General features: G+C 46.2%; 7 protein-coding genes across 7 annotated transcripts; 3 read left to right on the plus strand and 4 right to left on the minus strand.

The window, feature by feature from the left end:
- The first annotated feature begins 877 nt into the window (after positions 1 to 877).
- On the plus strand, positions 878 to 1284 carry HD556DRAFT_445829 (uncharacterized protein). Its single transcript, XM_041310624.1, has 2 exons — positions 878 to 970; positions 1024 to 1284. Exons 1-2 carry the CDS (start codon positions 935 to 937, stop codon positions 1210 to 1212), a joined length of 225 nt encoding a protein of 74 aa, XP_041160457.1. The 5' UTR covers positions 878 to 934; the 3' UTR covers positions 1213 to 1284.
- On the plus strand, positions 1135 to 1554 carry HD556DRAFT_1371669 (uncharacterized protein). Its single transcript, XM_041302961.1, has 2 exons — positions 1135 to 1341; positions 1404 to 1554. The coding sequence occupies exons 1-2, from the start codon at positions 1213 to 1215 to the stop codon at positions 1539 to 1541; spliced, it is 267 nt and encodes an 88-aa protein (XP_041160458.1). The 5' UTR covers positions 1135 to 1212; the 3' UTR covers positions 1542 to 1554.
- A 79-nt stretch (positions 1555 to 1633) lies between these two features.
- Positions 1634 to 2946, minus strand: HD556DRAFT_1308280 (uncharacterized protein; the record flags this gene model as incomplete). The annotated part of the gene is made up of 7 exons (XM_041300111.1): positions 1634 to 1819; positions 1908 to 1948; positions 2170 to 2209; positions 2427 to 2501; positions 2541 to 2606; positions 2658 to 2755; positions 2811 to 2946. The coding sequence occupies 7 exons, from the start codon at positions 2944 to 2946 to the stop codon at positions 1634 to 1636; spliced, it is 642 nt and encodes a 213-aa protein (XP_041160459.1).
- Positions 2947 to 3556: 610 nt separating this feature from the next.
- Positions 3557 to 6190, plus strand: HD556DRAFT_1308281 (uncharacterized protein; the record flags this gene model as incomplete). The annotated part of the gene is made up of 8 exons (XM_041300112.1): positions 3557 to 3694; positions 3743 to 3799; positions 3924 to 4046; positions 4096 to 4140; positions 4188 to 4331; positions 4385 to 4798; positions 4862 to 5276; positions 6102 to 6190. The coding sequence occupies 8 exons, from the start codon at positions 3557 to 3559 to the stop codon at positions 6188 to 6190; spliced, it is 1425 nt and encodes a 474-aa protein (XP_041160460.1).
- Positions 6191 to 7533: 1343 nt separating this feature from the next.
- HD556DRAFT_1476123 (uncharacterized protein) lies at positions 7534 to 9350 on the minus strand (the record flags this gene model as incomplete). The annotated part of the gene is made up of 5 exons (XM_041308533.1): positions 7534 to 8042; positions 8095 to 8171; positions 8282 to 8837; positions 8892 to 9012; positions 9265 to 9350. 5 exons carry the CDS (start codon positions 9348 to 9350, stop codon positions 7806 to 7808), a joined length of 1077 nt encoding a protein of 358 aa, XP_041160461.1. The 3' UTR covers positions 7534 to 7805.
- A 1139-nt stretch (positions 9351 to 10489) lies between these two features.
- Positions 10490 to 11297, minus strand: HD556DRAFT_1308283 (uncharacterized protein; the record flags this gene model as incomplete). The annotated part of the gene is made up of 4 exons (XM_041300113.1): positions 10490 to 10587; positions 10648 to 10763; positions 10822 to 11009; positions 11064 to 11297. The coding sequence occupies 4 exons, from the start codon at positions 11295 to 11297 to the stop codon at positions 10490 to 10492; spliced, it is 636 nt and encodes a 211-aa protein (XP_041160462.1).
- Positions 11298 to 12341: 1044 nt separating this feature from the next.
- HD556DRAFT_1200378 (uncharacterized protein) lies at positions 12342 to 13432 on the minus strand (the record flags this gene model as incomplete). The annotated part of the gene is made up of 3 exons (XM_041296372.1): positions 12342 to 12596; positions 12656 to 13283; positions 13347 to 13432. Coding segments are annotated over 3 exons (969 nt in total), but the record flags the coding sequence as incomplete, so codon positions are not given.
- Between the last annotated feature and the right edge of the window lie 1473 nt (positions 13433 to 14905).

Below are 14905 nucleotides of genomic sequence, written 5' to 3' on the forward strand. Positions count from 1 at the left end.
AATCAGAATTTTGCTTCTTTTTCAATTTGCGACTCATGGCTATTTTAACCGTTGCAGAAGCACCTTCTCAGATGATCTGAACGCAAAACACCACGTCAAAAATTGGATGTCAACTTGAAGGTGTTGTGGAGCGCCGCAAGTGAGATCAAAGGCCATAAGGTGGGTCTAAGTGTACCCTTCATGATCTGCTTGATGAGCGTGGATCTCGTTTATTACAGCCTGTCTATTTGGTAGCTTCAGCTATATTCGTGACAGGAAATGCTGCCTTGCCTCTCTCAAAGATTATCGATGTGATGATCAGTATGCGAGCACTTCAAGCTGTAGGGCGAGCGTCCATCTAAAAAGCTTGATCAATGGCTGACTTCCCTCCTAAAGTTCATGCGCCATTATTTCTATTTTGGCTGCAACCCTGGCTGATATCTATGAGCCTCACGAGCGCAGCACTATGATGGGCATGCTACACCTCTCGTAGGACCCATGCTCGGCAGATCGTTGTCACAAGCCTTCGGCCGGCATGCAAATTTCTACTTTCTGCTAATCTGTGGAGGGATGATCTTGTCCTTCCTCACCCTGTTCAAGGACGCACACTGACGTGAACAAAGTCTCACATATTGCTCCGCTTTACGACAAAACAACGTTCTAATTCTTACCGCTAACGGTGAGTGAATAGTTGTCCTTTTGTATACGTTGTCAGTGATTTCATTTCGGGTTAAGGACTCGTATTCGGGTTTACCTCTTGCCTTTCATACACGTGCGCCCGCACTCTGGCAAACACATATGACTATGATGCATTGAGTGTTGGCGTGGTCTTGCTTTGATTGGGCATAGGTGAGATCTTCGTCACTTGAATTGTGGCAGAGGACTAACTTACTGTGAGGGGAGCATCGCTGGGAGTGTGATTTGTGGGCATTGGTCTGATCGGGTGCTTGCAAAGATGATGGAAGCGAATGGAGGAAAGTGGTGTGCAGAAGTGAACACTTTTTATACTCCCGCACTGGAGCTCTTGATTGACATCTTCCAAAGATACGTTTGGAGAGCTCATTATTGGGGATGCCGTGGCTACCTCCGGCTGTTATCAGTTATGCTTGGGTGTGCAAAAAGCATGTCAATGTTGCTGTCATTTGTGTCATGCTCATTCTGATTGGATTTTCCTCCACGTCGGTGCACCGGTTATTCATTGTCATCGTTGTTCTGACATCTACTTCCAGATGAATGTCTACTAGCTTGTTGGCATACCTTGTTGATGCCAACCTTGGTCGCTCGTGTACAGCAGTGGCTACAAACGGCTCGTTCCAGGGATCCCTGGCTTTTGTTTCGGTGATCACCCCCATACCGCTTCAAGTGAGCTCTCTTGATATCTGCTGTATCTCACAAATTCTGACATCAGTCCGCTCTCTCTGTAGAATACTTTAGGAAATGGGGGGTTGTATACTGTGCGGTCTGGCATTCTGATTGTGATGGAGTACATTGGTTATATTGGTACTGCGCGCAAGGGAGAATCATGGCACAAGGAAGGTGAGGAGCGTGAGCTAAAATGCTAAGTGAACGAATCTCTTGCGTTAAAACTTATATGATTCGCTGGCACAATTTGTCAACACATTCCAAAGCGCCGGCTTTATTTGCCATATGCAATTCATCCCATATGATGTGCAGTAGCCTTTCGAATGAGATCTGCATGCGCAGAAAATGTATGGATGGTTGAATGAAGGTCAATGTTGTCGTCCGTCACGGGGATTCCGAACATATAATGAGCAAAGAGCATGCGGAGGCCATGATGGTCGTCGAAAAGGAGAGAATTTAGGACTCCGAGCATGAGCGGCTGTGAATTGAAAAGGTGAGAATAGGAGACAAAATGATCAGAAGCGCAGGAGCGATTGACATGCAGGCGGCGCTCAGGTGGAGCACACACATGGGGTGTATGCGAATTTCTCCCACGGGATCAAATGCTCTGTGTTTATATAATATGTTAGATGTTGCGACCGTGTAACATTCTCTTACAATCACATAGAATCTCGAAAGACAAACTATTGTACCATCGTCTTGCGTGCATTTACCATTGTCTCGTGTACATTTCGCATCGATCATATTGATCGCACACACACGCAGTTGATGCAACACATTCATTCACACACAGCCTCGAAACATATCCCATTGTATTGCAGGTTCTACCTTCCTTGACTATGACTGGTCCAGGAGCACTATCAACATACTGTCAGCAATGATATATTGATAGACCAATCACGCAGTACAACGCAAGGACGCCCTGTACCCTGAGGCTTCTTTCCAACAAAAAATAGCTGGCAGCAACAGCTAGGGTACCGACGTCGAGCAGTGTGATCGGAAGGTTGATTCTAATACCGCTTGAAACGTTCTTCCAGCTTTCGCCGCACATGAGCGGATGCATAACTCAATACTGGATGACTGACCAGTGAAACGCCAACCATGAGAATAGCAAGTTTTACAGCTTCTTTTGGTGGTTCGTTAAGCTGCATCGAGTCCCACTGGTCAGCGCCTTGATAATTCAAATATATAGTACTTACTTCTTCAAGCATGAATTTGAGGAGGAAATTATCGACTTGATTTTCTCCAGGAAATTGAACATCCAGCTGTAGCGCGTCTCAATCAGTTGTTGCTTTTTTTGCCATTGTACAACTCACCTCGTCAAAAAGAGCAAAGACTTTGCTCACACGCTGGATGTCGCGCTGGGAAGCATGCTGAAATCGTTGGCTCAAAAGACTATGATAATTTTGGTCCACTTAGGTGTAGAACGTCAGCGATAGCAAGCTCAAGATAAAATAGAAATATCTTACATAAAATATGCTCCAATTGCTGTTCCTTGCCGCCATTCAAGTCAATAGAGTCGAGTTCCTGAATTGCCTGAGGAGTATCACTGACACATAGAGATGAAGCCACAGCGGCATCCCTGGCTTGAGACTCCTTGCTCATGATGGAGAGTGTTTTTGTTTATCATATCGGATGTGTCTCCTTTTAAAATCTCCAGAAGAAAGGAAAGACGCTTGAGGATGCTTGCCAAAAGCTTGAAGACCTAACAAAGGAATCAATAACAAGCAGGATTAAACACTATTTGTTGTCCGGAGTCGTGAAGTACTTCGAATCTATTTTTAAAATCTGCCATGGGAGAGTATTCACATGATTATTTCCCACAGGTCGGCGTACAGGTGCCTCCGGGAGCCCTTTGCAATGACCTTAAGCTTGAGATCTGAGATTCATGGTCATGCCAAGATCTATTACTATATTTTGGTTGTCGGTCGAGTTTCTCTTAGACGTGTACCAGTACAATGCAAACACTCTAATTTTAATCTCATGCATGTCCGTCCCTTGCTTTTTATCGCTCCTCCCTTTGACGTCTAACCGGCCATTGTATAGGGTATTGTTTCCGACTCCCTTTCAGGTCCGACTATGGCAATACTTAGATACTCTGTAGAAGGTAATAAAGGCCCTCTTGAGGCTTCCGAGTTACCGATTCATTCATTCTTCGTCAAACAGATCCATTCACCTTTAATACACGCACAGGAATCTACTATTGGGAGCGTTGATGTGGTTCAGCACAGTGTCATCTGCTAGCAAGCGGGCCAGCAATGCTACATGGGAACAAGGCCGTTCAGAGCAGCCAAAGACGCAGAAGAACATTTTGGATCCTACAATATCTGCACCACAATCTGCACCACCAAAAGTCAGTTCATCGCATTGCTCTCTCTGGAGTTATTTTGAATGATTACAGATAGCGTCATCGCCTCAGGAGTCTCAGCTCAGACTCTTGGAGGCCCTTGTTAAGGAGGTACGTAGCGTTATTTATGCAAAGGACGCATTCATTCAGCCCAACCTGGGGCTTGCAGAGTGCACGCAGAAACTCATCAGCATCGATCAGTTCAACGAGCCGTAGATCGCCATCAATATCACAGATCAAGACGCCTGTGACTGAGCACAACCCCCCCGAGCGCCGGGGTTCACAATCTTCTACGTGCTCCAACCGTACTATTCGAGCTCCCCCTGAGGGCTTGAATCGTTCTACTACGTCTTTACAGGTGATCATTGTTTTATGGCGGTAGAATAGACTTTGATGCAGCTCCACAGGAGCTCTTGGATAAACACAGCAATACGACGCAGATGCAGTCTACTGTATGTCTTTCATATAATTCAGGCGATTAGAACTGATTTTCTTTTAGTCCTCTGGTATCGAAAAGCAATCAGGCTCTGGATTGGGCGAGTCGTCTCTTGATAACGAGTCTCAGCAGCCATGCCAGTCCAAAGGAAAACAAAAGGCAATTGACATTTCTTCGCCACTATCAGATTCTCATATATTACCTCCAGTACGTCTCGCAGGTTCTTCTCATTATTGCTGAACTGACAATGTCTTTCAAAGAACTCGGTCACCTTTTCTACTTTACCCAAATTGCCAAACTTGCCGCCGCCGCCGCCCGCCCCACCTGCACCGACTGTTCGAAGCGACCCTGTGCCCCAACCGATCACACAAAATCAACAATTCCCGCCAGAAGCCATGGCCTCTATTATGCCATGGTTTTCTACAGGCTTCTCACATGTGACTTCAACGCTGGAAGGCCACCAGTCAGCCATTGCGAAGAGGATTGAAGACGACATTAAGGAAATCCGTCAGATTTGCATGCGGACCCAGGAACAACAGAGGAATTTATCCTGCGAGCATTATGCAAAGTCAAAGGTTAAAAGAAAGAAGCGCGCTGGTTTTGTTCCTGATCCTAAGGACGATTGCATAGATGCTCCCACTGATCATAGCAAGGTAACTTATAATGCTTTCAAGGTTAGTTGGTACTAAATTCGATTCATATTGGAGACTATGGTTACTAATGTCCGGCTGTCATAGGCATGTATCCGTCAGCATGCACATCATCTTCTGAAAGTCAGCGATTATAGACTGTTGACTTCGAGTAACTGTAGCATCACTGAAGATGAGAACTTTGCGTACATCTCAAATACTCCCGGCCGCATCCAGATTACTGCAGACAACTTTCATCTTGATCTTATGCGCTATCGAAGCACCAAATTCAACATCGATGCCATCCTTGTATTTGCCCTCGACTTCATCGAGAAAACTACCAAATTTGGTTGGTACAGCGATTCTAAAATTCCGGAACGATACTTTACTCGAAAAGCCGTGAAAGATGCATTCTGTTCGCATTTCAAAACCATCCGAGACTATTATAAGGATATAGAGAAGATTAAAAACGGAATGTCCACGGAGGAGCTCAAAGATAAGAAGCAGTTGGAGCTAAAGAAAAGTGCAAGTGTCATATCCCGCGTTCCGGACCCGGACCTATCACACACATCATTTCCGGAAGTCCGGATCCGGCCGACGTCTATCTATGTCCGGATCCGACCCGCGTCTAACTTCCGTGCCTTATCCCTTTGTACGTTCCTACTCCAGTTAGACCATATCATTTTCCGTACCTCATTTCATTTCCGCCTTTATTTTCATCTGTTCTAATCTCCGGGTTCATTTACTATTTTCCGATAGACTAGCGTTTGACTTTTCTATACACTCCGTCCACAGCTTCGTATAGCTTCGGACTGCGCATCTCTGTTCTCCGATAAGTCCTCAGTAGTATATAAACCCTGTAGAATCTATGTACATCCTTAGTTCGAATATCATATTAGACTCTGCTCATTCTCTCCTCCGTCCGACTTGAGTTTCTCTCTTGTCGACCTCCGCTCGTCTTAGGATCGACTCCTATAGACTTGACACCTCCGCCTCTACCTCTGGTAGTCCTCCGCTGTTTCCTTTCTAGTTCGGACTTTGTCCGGATTAGTCTTATCTCTTGTTTCTGAACGTCCGCCGGAATTCCCGCGCATCGGACATCAGACTCCGGACATCGCCCGACGCCCTCCGGACATCGTCCGGTAACCTTCGGACATCGTTCAACAACCCTCGGAAGTTAGGGGCACGTACTCGGGTAAGGGGCGCAGCGCACGAGCTGAAGCCAAGCCCTTCGGATCCGACCCTTGAGCACGTTCTTAACAGCAAGGCAGTCAAGGAAAAATCGAGTACGTGATCTGTTCACTCCAATATTTATATTCACACTGATGTCCATTTCAGCTTTATGCAGAGCGATTGAAAGCTTGTGCACTTGATGGTGGCCCATTTACACCGCATATGGCTCTCTTACAGGCAGGAAGCAGGGAGCGCAGGGTGTAGTTCCGATGAATCTGAGAGTGAACCGGACCAGGAACCTGCATATTTGCAGAAGGCTCCTAGGCGTGCGAAGCACATTGGATACAGACGCATCGAGCCAATTTGGCGGGGCACCGCATTCCGCTTGCTGATGTATCGTATTGACGACCGCGTTGATGACTTAAGGTCTTCGGGGGTCAACTTCGCGTCTTCCAGAGCCAGCTGACGACGGTGTGGAAATGTACCGCGCACTAGACTTCACTCAAACAAGACAAATCCGTCAGTCGCAGCGCCTCCCAGCCTTCCTCGAAATTGCTACAATTCAGTATGGTACAATTCACTCCCACTAGAAGCAAAGCTCCGGTTAGACATTAAAGACTGGGACTGGGATTTTTGCAATGGCGGACAGTTGGAAGTCGAAGGTGCACCTCAGACTGGTCATGAAGATTATTGTGTTCCGGACCCATCGGATCCATTTGGCCAGCGAAGGATGCAGGTTGATGGAGACTGCGAAGAAGGCCCTCCAAATTCAGACAGTTAGATACTGTATGTTTGAATAGTACTGTGGCAATATACATCATATACCAGACAGGAGAGCTGAGTCCGCATCAGAATCATGTAACCTTTCAAAGAGCTTCCTTGACGCCGTTGAGACTTTGCAGAGCTAACCGACGCGATCCACAACTACCTCTTGGCACGAAGGGATACTCTGGGATTGTACACAAAAACGAAGCAGAAGGAGTTAGCTTCATGGGATCCAGAATGAATCTGAATGATTTGCAGTCGTTTGTTGGAATTCTCAGTACTCTAACCGTGGCACGTAGAGGAGTGGCTCAACCTGTATCCCTAGTCGGGGGAAATGATCATTGCTAGAGATAGAACGAGCGAGTGCAAACTATGTATTTGGTTAATACAATCAGAGACTGGGCTTTGTGCTGAGAAAGCACCTTCGCTACTAAAAAAGATTCAAATGATATTTGCCTGAGATTTACGCAAATGCTTGCCTTGATTTCCTGATGCCCGACGATCATTTCGTGGTCCCCTGCCATCTCCTTCCACTTCATCAGCATTACTCGCTTTTTCCTTGCCCTTCCGTGATCCTGATTGTGCGATGTCCCCAGTGAGCAGCATCTGTCAATGAAGATGTTTAGAGTATGGGTGTTCAACGGATGTCAAGGACTCACGCTCGAGAATACGGTACTGGACCTTCATACAGATTCGTTTGCGCGCAGTCAGCTTTACACCGCGCTATTGAGAGTGCGATGTCGAAGAGACGTTCGGGCGCTATTTCCTACAGAGGCTGAGGAGAAGACTACGGCGAACGTAGTATACAGACGCGCGACGTCCGAAGGTGATCGGTACTCTTGTAGGGGTATATAACCTAATATTAGTAGAGTGACATAAAAAAAATGAAGCAAGGTATTAATGAAACCCCTCATAGCGCATTTGCACGATCCAATAGGCCTCTGATGCGTCTGCTAAGTCTCTCGGCCTCTATTTTCCGATCAAGGACTTGCTGAGCAGGACTATCCTTCCTCCGCGCCCACATCTTCCCACCTTTACAGTCACTTTCTGCTCTCTTTGCATGAAGAGCGGATAGATCAACAACAGGAGGCGATGAAGAGAATTTGATGACGTCTCAGTAGAAAACCTTAGTTTCTGCGGCGAGCGAGCGAATAGTAGGAGGAGCGGGTGGAAGTTCCGTATCGGATTTGTCTGCGTCAGATTGTCCTGAGGGGCCCAGTGGAGGTGTACGTACACGGCTGATATGTTCTGGGAGATGTGGTAGTGCTTGTATTTCCTTGAGTAGGTCCTGTCCCTTGAGATACGAGTTTTCTGTGCGCAAGAAGCGGACGGTGCCACGAAGAGCCTCGATCTATGTGAGAGTCAGAACAACAATGATAAGATGGGTCTAGACCTGCACGGACCTGCTCCAGAAGGCGTGGTGTCTCCACATTACCCTCCATGGGGACATTCTCTGAATCAACAGGTTTTGTGCCATCAGCTGGACATGGCAAGTTATCAGACCGTGCAATTGACCCCAATATAAAGAACCATACCTAGTCGCTCCGAACCGCAACCAACGCCTTCAGTTTCGCATTATCTTGCTTGAACGTATCCAGGTCTGCCTGCAGTTGCTCCATTGGCTCTTCGTATGCACGTTCCTGCTTGCGCGCTTTCGAAAGCTCAATCTCAAGATCTCCAACGGCTCCATGCGCTCGATCTTCACCCCTGACTCCTGTATCACTTGGTCTTTCGTCTTGAGACTCCGTACAAATCCTTGTATTTCCTCCTGCAGCTGTGCAGCTTTCTGCTCGGCTTCGGCATTGATAGCCATGCTGGCTCTGATCTCCTCAATTCGTAGGACCCACGGTGGTGTGCCAGAGACTTGGCCATCGTTAGCATGATATTTGACGAATATCAAAGTTAAATGAAGCCTACTCTTGAACGCGTTCTCAGGTTCCATTGATAAAGGGAGTAACTTGTTGCACTCCGCTGATAACTGGGCAATAGCTTCACCAACCGCCTCGAAGCAAGAGGTCCCAAGTTTCATGTCCTTGGCGACAGTGGACATTGCAGTCTGCCTGGCGTACGACAACACTGTTGCAAGCTGAAACGGAGCCTTGGCACTACGGGCGTCGCTAAGGTGTGGAATTACTTGTTGGGCGAGCTACAGTTATACAAATAAGTAGTCTTCTTCAGAAAGGGGAGCAAAAACACAAACAGAGATACCAAAGTTGACTAGCTCGGGAACTGCGTTGCTGAGAGTTTTGAGTTGCTGAACGAGATATGACTTGAGTGCAGAAGACTCCTGGATGATGTCATCGAGGCGCTTTGTAAGTTTCCTGTATCAGAGGCGATTTTACTGTGAACGGCGCTAATAATTGTGGCGAGCTGATAGTGCTGATGGCGAGTTGATATGAGCGCTGACGCTGACGCTGAGCTGCGCTGCAGCGCCAGAGCAGCGAATATTCATTTGAATCACATGAGCGGGCAAACGAGAAAAAGAGAAGCCCGAACTATAAAACACAAAGTCTGAGGAAATGTGACATCAGTATTCTGCGGCTGCAGTGGCGACCTTGGAACGAAAGTTTTACATCCCATGTATATCCCTAACCCCGTTGCCTGACGAACAAAGTGTTAAAAACCGAGCTGGCCATGAGTTGGCCATACATGCGGACATGGTTTAAAATTGAGATTGCGTGTATAGAGGAGCTACAATGTGTTTGCCACATAAAATCACGGCCGTCCGGATTGGGCTTCAATGATCTTGCAGTGATTTAACATTTTGCGCTTCAATTGGGATCCCGACCCGTGGCGTCACGTCTTTGAGTTCAGACGAAGAATGGCAAGCCTTCCTATATGATTTAGAATCTAAAATAAATGGTCTAAAACTAGTGGGATAGTGTTAACCTTGATATTTTACACTTCGTCGTCGTCGAGGATTCCTCTCTCCTTTAAAATTTCTGCACCGCATCTACTGCGCCACCTATCCATATGTTGTATTACATTCCCACCCCGTTTGATCTTCATCTGAACGGCTTTACCTTTTCGACTTTGCCCGCAGTGAGACAGGTCTGAATGTCGTGTGAAATGTCAAGGCAATACTTAGTATTTAGCTTGTCATGTACGCAGATATAAAATTTCAAATGTTAAAGAGATTTTGCATGACAACTTGAAGAAAAACATAAAGCATTAGTGAACATTTTGTTGCCAGCTGAATGTCATTGATAATAGTGATGGAAAAGTCCGGTCCGGTCCGGTTCTCTACGAAATTCGGAGAACCGCGGACCGGACCATCGGTTCAGTTCTTTCAATACTATCATTCCTGGGAATCTGCAACTGGCATGTAATATGCAAAATGTGCAAAACACCTCAGCGCAACTCAACGTGCTGCTTAAATCACCTTGAAAAAATTTAGGCGTATTTAGGCTATCTAGAGCTAATATACATCAGCAAAACACTAAATTTAGCACAGCTACCGTGGCGGCTTACAGCATCTTACAGCAGCGCAGGTATCTGTAGCGATGGGTAGTGATTAATTATAGCAACCAACAACTTTAATGATAAATACAATAGAAATTCACAGCGCGACATAGCACCACACAGTGCTACAGCGAGTGACACCAACACGGTGCTAGTACTACTGGTAGCTCTTGACTGCGCAAGTTTAAATGAAAAACATCCTGATAAGCTGCATTTACAAACATTGATTCGAAGTAGTACTACTATAGTAAAATATATACTAGTACTAGAGCATCGAGTTGGAACGGTTGGGTATAGGACTAGTGTTACTGCTGGTAGTGCAACAAAAGAATAGTATCACAATGATTCTAACAAGTCCAAGGAATTGGACACCACCTGGGCCTCAGAATTCAAGTTGAGTGTTTGGCTCAGAGTCGCACTTGCAGATCCTGGATCTACTTAATAGCAAATGTGTCAGTAGAAGCGGTCAAACAAATTTAACAGAATACAATCACCTGCTGGTGATGGCTGAGCCAAGTCTACTTCCAGGCTGAATGCATCCCCGTTGTCCTGACTGATAGATTTGCGACGTCGCTTTTGACTTGGCTTATCCTCCAACAACGTGATGCCACTTTTACGAACCGAATGGCGTACATAACCGATGTCAATGAATGTCAGCGTCCTCCAACTTCCTCTCAGCTTCTGTAGCCTCGAACTTGTAGAGTTTTCCGAGTGCTACATTCTGTTTGAGAACACAATCTGCGAGTGTCTTCTCCGCAAGGCAAACATCTCGCTGTGCTCGTGTTGCATTCAAAACAAGCTGGGCCTTGAATTCCTCACTAGTCCGGCCTGGAGTGTCGTTGGAGTTAGCAGATTCCTGGGTGAACAAGATCATTTGACTAGTAGTGTGTGTGGATGCCATTGAACTTACATTATCGCTCTCTCTGTAGTCTGAGTTTGGCTCCGTTTTTATTGGGAATGCAGGTGATGGAACTCTGTTCATCATGATGTTCAGCCCACCTCTAGTAGTAGAATGTGCGATATTTGGTGTGGCCAAGTGGTGCAATAATGCAGGGGATCGTTGGTTTCGCAGAGCGCCAATGGCCCTAGGAGTCCCGATGTGATTCATATTCTGCGTCGTAGTAGGGATACCAGTAGTAGACATAGTATGTTCAACCTGAGATCTCGTAGACGAGGACATCGGAGTGTAGTGAATGGTCGATGGGCGTGATTTAGTACTAGGTGATGTACTGGTCACGACTGGTTCAACATCTGTGCTAAGACTGGCCTGAGAGAGCTCAGAAAGAGGTCCTGATATTGGCTTTGGTGGTACCACTAGTAGCATAGTACTACTACGTGTTCCGTGAATTATTGCTTGCGTTGGGTAATGGGTCTGGGACTCGTGTGAGGGTGTTTGATTGGGTAGGGTCCCTCTAGTAAGAGATGGGCCTGTCACAAGTTGGGCACTAGCAGAGGACATTCGAGTTGTGTCAATGTTCAATTTTCCTGAGTCACGCTGACTCCCGAGTGAGTGATTTCAAATGTGATGTGACAAACTCTTCAATATCAATACAATGAGTCATGTGTAGTAGTACTGCCCCGCGTGTGGTATTATCTACTAGTAGCCTTGAGAGAATTGCTAGTACTAGTAGTATGTTTCATGAGGCTACAACAAGAAGAAAAACAAATGCAACATGGATAGTATGACGACATTAAATGACATAGTAGCACTAGTAGCGTATGAACCCAATCATGAATGAAATCAGTTCGACAACAAATTCAAATAGCAGAACAAGCGACGTAGAACTTGAAGCTTCAAGTTCTAGTACCGATCATGTAAATTGTCAGTGTTGGGAGAAAATAGAGTCAAATGATGGACACTCACACTCGACATGGCAACTTGAAGAGCCTACTGACGACACTTCCCCTTACGCTTCCCCTTGCCACTTCCATTTGCCCCTGCCTGATTCAGTTGCGCCTTAGTAGAATCTTCATGTCTGCCCTCAGACTGGATCTTTGATTTCTTTGCTGAGGGCTCAGGCTGCACGTCAAGCGACAACCCAGCAGAGGAAGAGGCAGTCTGAGTTGCATCGTATGAGGGACAAGTTGTTGGATCAGATGAAGAGGAAGTGGTTGGAACAGATGATAGTGAAGCAGTTGTCAATTGAGTACTATCGGAGGCCGAGGATGGAACATTGATGTGCGTCGTCTTGTGCTTGTCGTATTTGTGGTGGCGCCAATCTAAGTAGTGGCAATAAGCTGTAAGGTAAATCGCCAAGGAGATAGAGTTGGTAGCTGCCCCCCAAACGGGGTCGAACATGGGACGGGAATCACGCGCACTCTGAACTGCAGACTGCTCAAGTCCCATACCCTCCATCAACGATATGATATACTCCTTCAAATTCTCAGCAGCATCATCTAACATGTGCTCAACGTCATCCATCTGCAAGATGGGGTAAAGGGTCTGCAGAGGCGAGTTGAGGTCAGAAAGTAGAACTACTAGTAAGATGAATATATACATACCCCCTCTGCGAAAGTAGCAGTATTCTTGTTGTTGAAATTGAAGTGACCGTCCATGCCACGCTTGTGCATGCTGTAGCGAATCTGGCTGATATCGATCCAAGTGTGAGATCTGATATCCACCGGACCAAACCTCAAGCTTTTCTTGATACGCGAAGGGATAAAATCCTCATAATCCAATGCAGGAGCCAAGCGAAGTTGTTGTGCGATGATATTGTCTTCTTTTGGCTGTTGCCATTTGACTCGCTCTTCGAAGGATATGACGAAAGCGTAATCGATGTCTCGATGACCGTCGCATGTGATACTCAGCTTGCGCACCATGCAGTTCCTATCGGAGGAAAGTCCACATTCTCCAACCCACTTAGAAATTGACTTTGCCACCACTATCTCATCTGACTCCATGTCCTCTGGTGGTTGTGCTGTAACAGTAAGGTGTAAGTCTGGAATGTTCATAGAGTCCTTGTTTTGGATACGGTGATTGAGATGCATAGTGATGTCAATCAAGAGTTTGTCGTAAGGGATGGCTTCCATGAACTTATTGATAGCCTTTGCAAGGTGTGCGGCTGGTTGTTCGTGAACGGGAAGTGGGGGCATAATGTGAAGATCTTGAGTATCGGCAAAGTAGACGAATCTGCAATAACAGTTGAGACGTGGTCAGTGTACATATACAACTTAGGTACCACTCTGGCTTTACTTTGCTCTGACTTCGAAATCTCGCTCTTCCGATGTAAATGCTACCACTGCTGCGTACTCAGCAGGCGTAATACCGGCGATGACCTCACATAATGGTAAATATTAACCTACAACGAAGGTAGATTGGCCTACGATTGAATGAGGTTGAGGATGTTGAAGCGCTGTAGAAACAACAATACTGAAAGGAACAAATGATGCTCCTGACTGTATCTGTAAATGTTGTGAGGTCGCGCGTTGCCTAGTCTGCTATACTTGAGACGACAAGTGCGTTCGACCCTAAAGGGGAGGCGAGTGCAGCAAGGATCTGGTAGTAGGCGCTACTGGTCGGCCAATGCGAGGCACGGGAAAGCGAAGGTGCGTGCGTGAGCGGTAATGAGAGAGAGTAAGAGTGAGTTTGCTTAAGTGGTGATTAGATACTAGACAAGAGATACAAGCGCGAGGTGTCAAAGAATAGATTTCTACTATGTTCTCCTAGGTAGTATGTGGGTGGTAAGTGGGAGGTAAAGTGCAAAGTTGGAAAGTTAGTTCAGTATGTAATGCTGGCGCTTATATGGCGCCTAAGCGCTGTCATGCGGAGCCGAATCGCTACTGAGTAAGGTATGCAAAGATATATGTATGTAAGTAAGGGTCCATGATAAAAATAAAGGTGGAACGATACACAGATAAGAGAAATGGAAACATACGCACTAGAGAACTTGGTGGACAGTGGATGGATGCTTCCGGATGGCTGGCGCTATAGGGCGCTCAAGCGCGGGAAAGCGCGCGCATATATACATCGTGAAGCGCGGGAATGGTGCGCGCATGGCGCGCGTTGTGCGGGAAAGCTGCGCCTCATATAGGGATAGCTACAGATAGCACACAGAATGGTGCTGCAAGTTCGTGCAATGAACTCCCTAGTGAAAAGTGCCATATCACACCATGAGAGGCATGAGTCTGTCTCTACAGCGCTTCAAGGATGACTGCACAGCGATCTTTGCGATGATGAAAGGTCAGAAAGAAGATCGGTAGGTGATAAGCGATCTGAGAAATACTAACCTAAGCTTAAAGAATCTTGATTATCCAACTCTGTAAATTGAATGTTGAGCCTTGTTTGTATTGCTGTCTTCAGGTCTTCAAGAACTTGATTGTCTTGAAATTCTGTGTCTGTTGGAACATAATTGTGCAAGGAATATGGGGCCTTTTTGACTTGTTCTTGTTGTACACATCGAGGAGGGGAAATCAAGCTCAGGTTTGAAGGTGGTTTTGGGAGCCAAGACTTTGAACTCTTTGAGAGCTTGGAATAAATAACTGGAAGAGCCATGAGAGTGCTGGTGACAGACATTGGGAGTTATGATGACAACAAAGGGCTTGTGAATCACATGGACAGCTAGTAGTAACAAGAGTGTAAGTTTAGTCAGCCGAAGCCACGTGTGTTAGGTAGCGCTGCACAGCGCTACCCAGCGGGTCCTCGTGCAGGATAGTGTGCTTTTCGTGATGTGCAGTGCCTTACAGTAATGCATAGCAACATATAGTTCTTTATCCATTGATATCTACTATCATATTCAACCTACTAGTATTGGT

This window comes from Suillus plorans (assembly GCF_016647745.1).
Source record: "Suillus plorans strain S12 chromosome Unknown HD556scaffold_27, whole genome shotgun sequence".
NCBI lineage: Eukaryota > Fungi > Basidiomycota > Agaricomycetes > Boletales > Suillaceae > Suillus > Suillus plorans.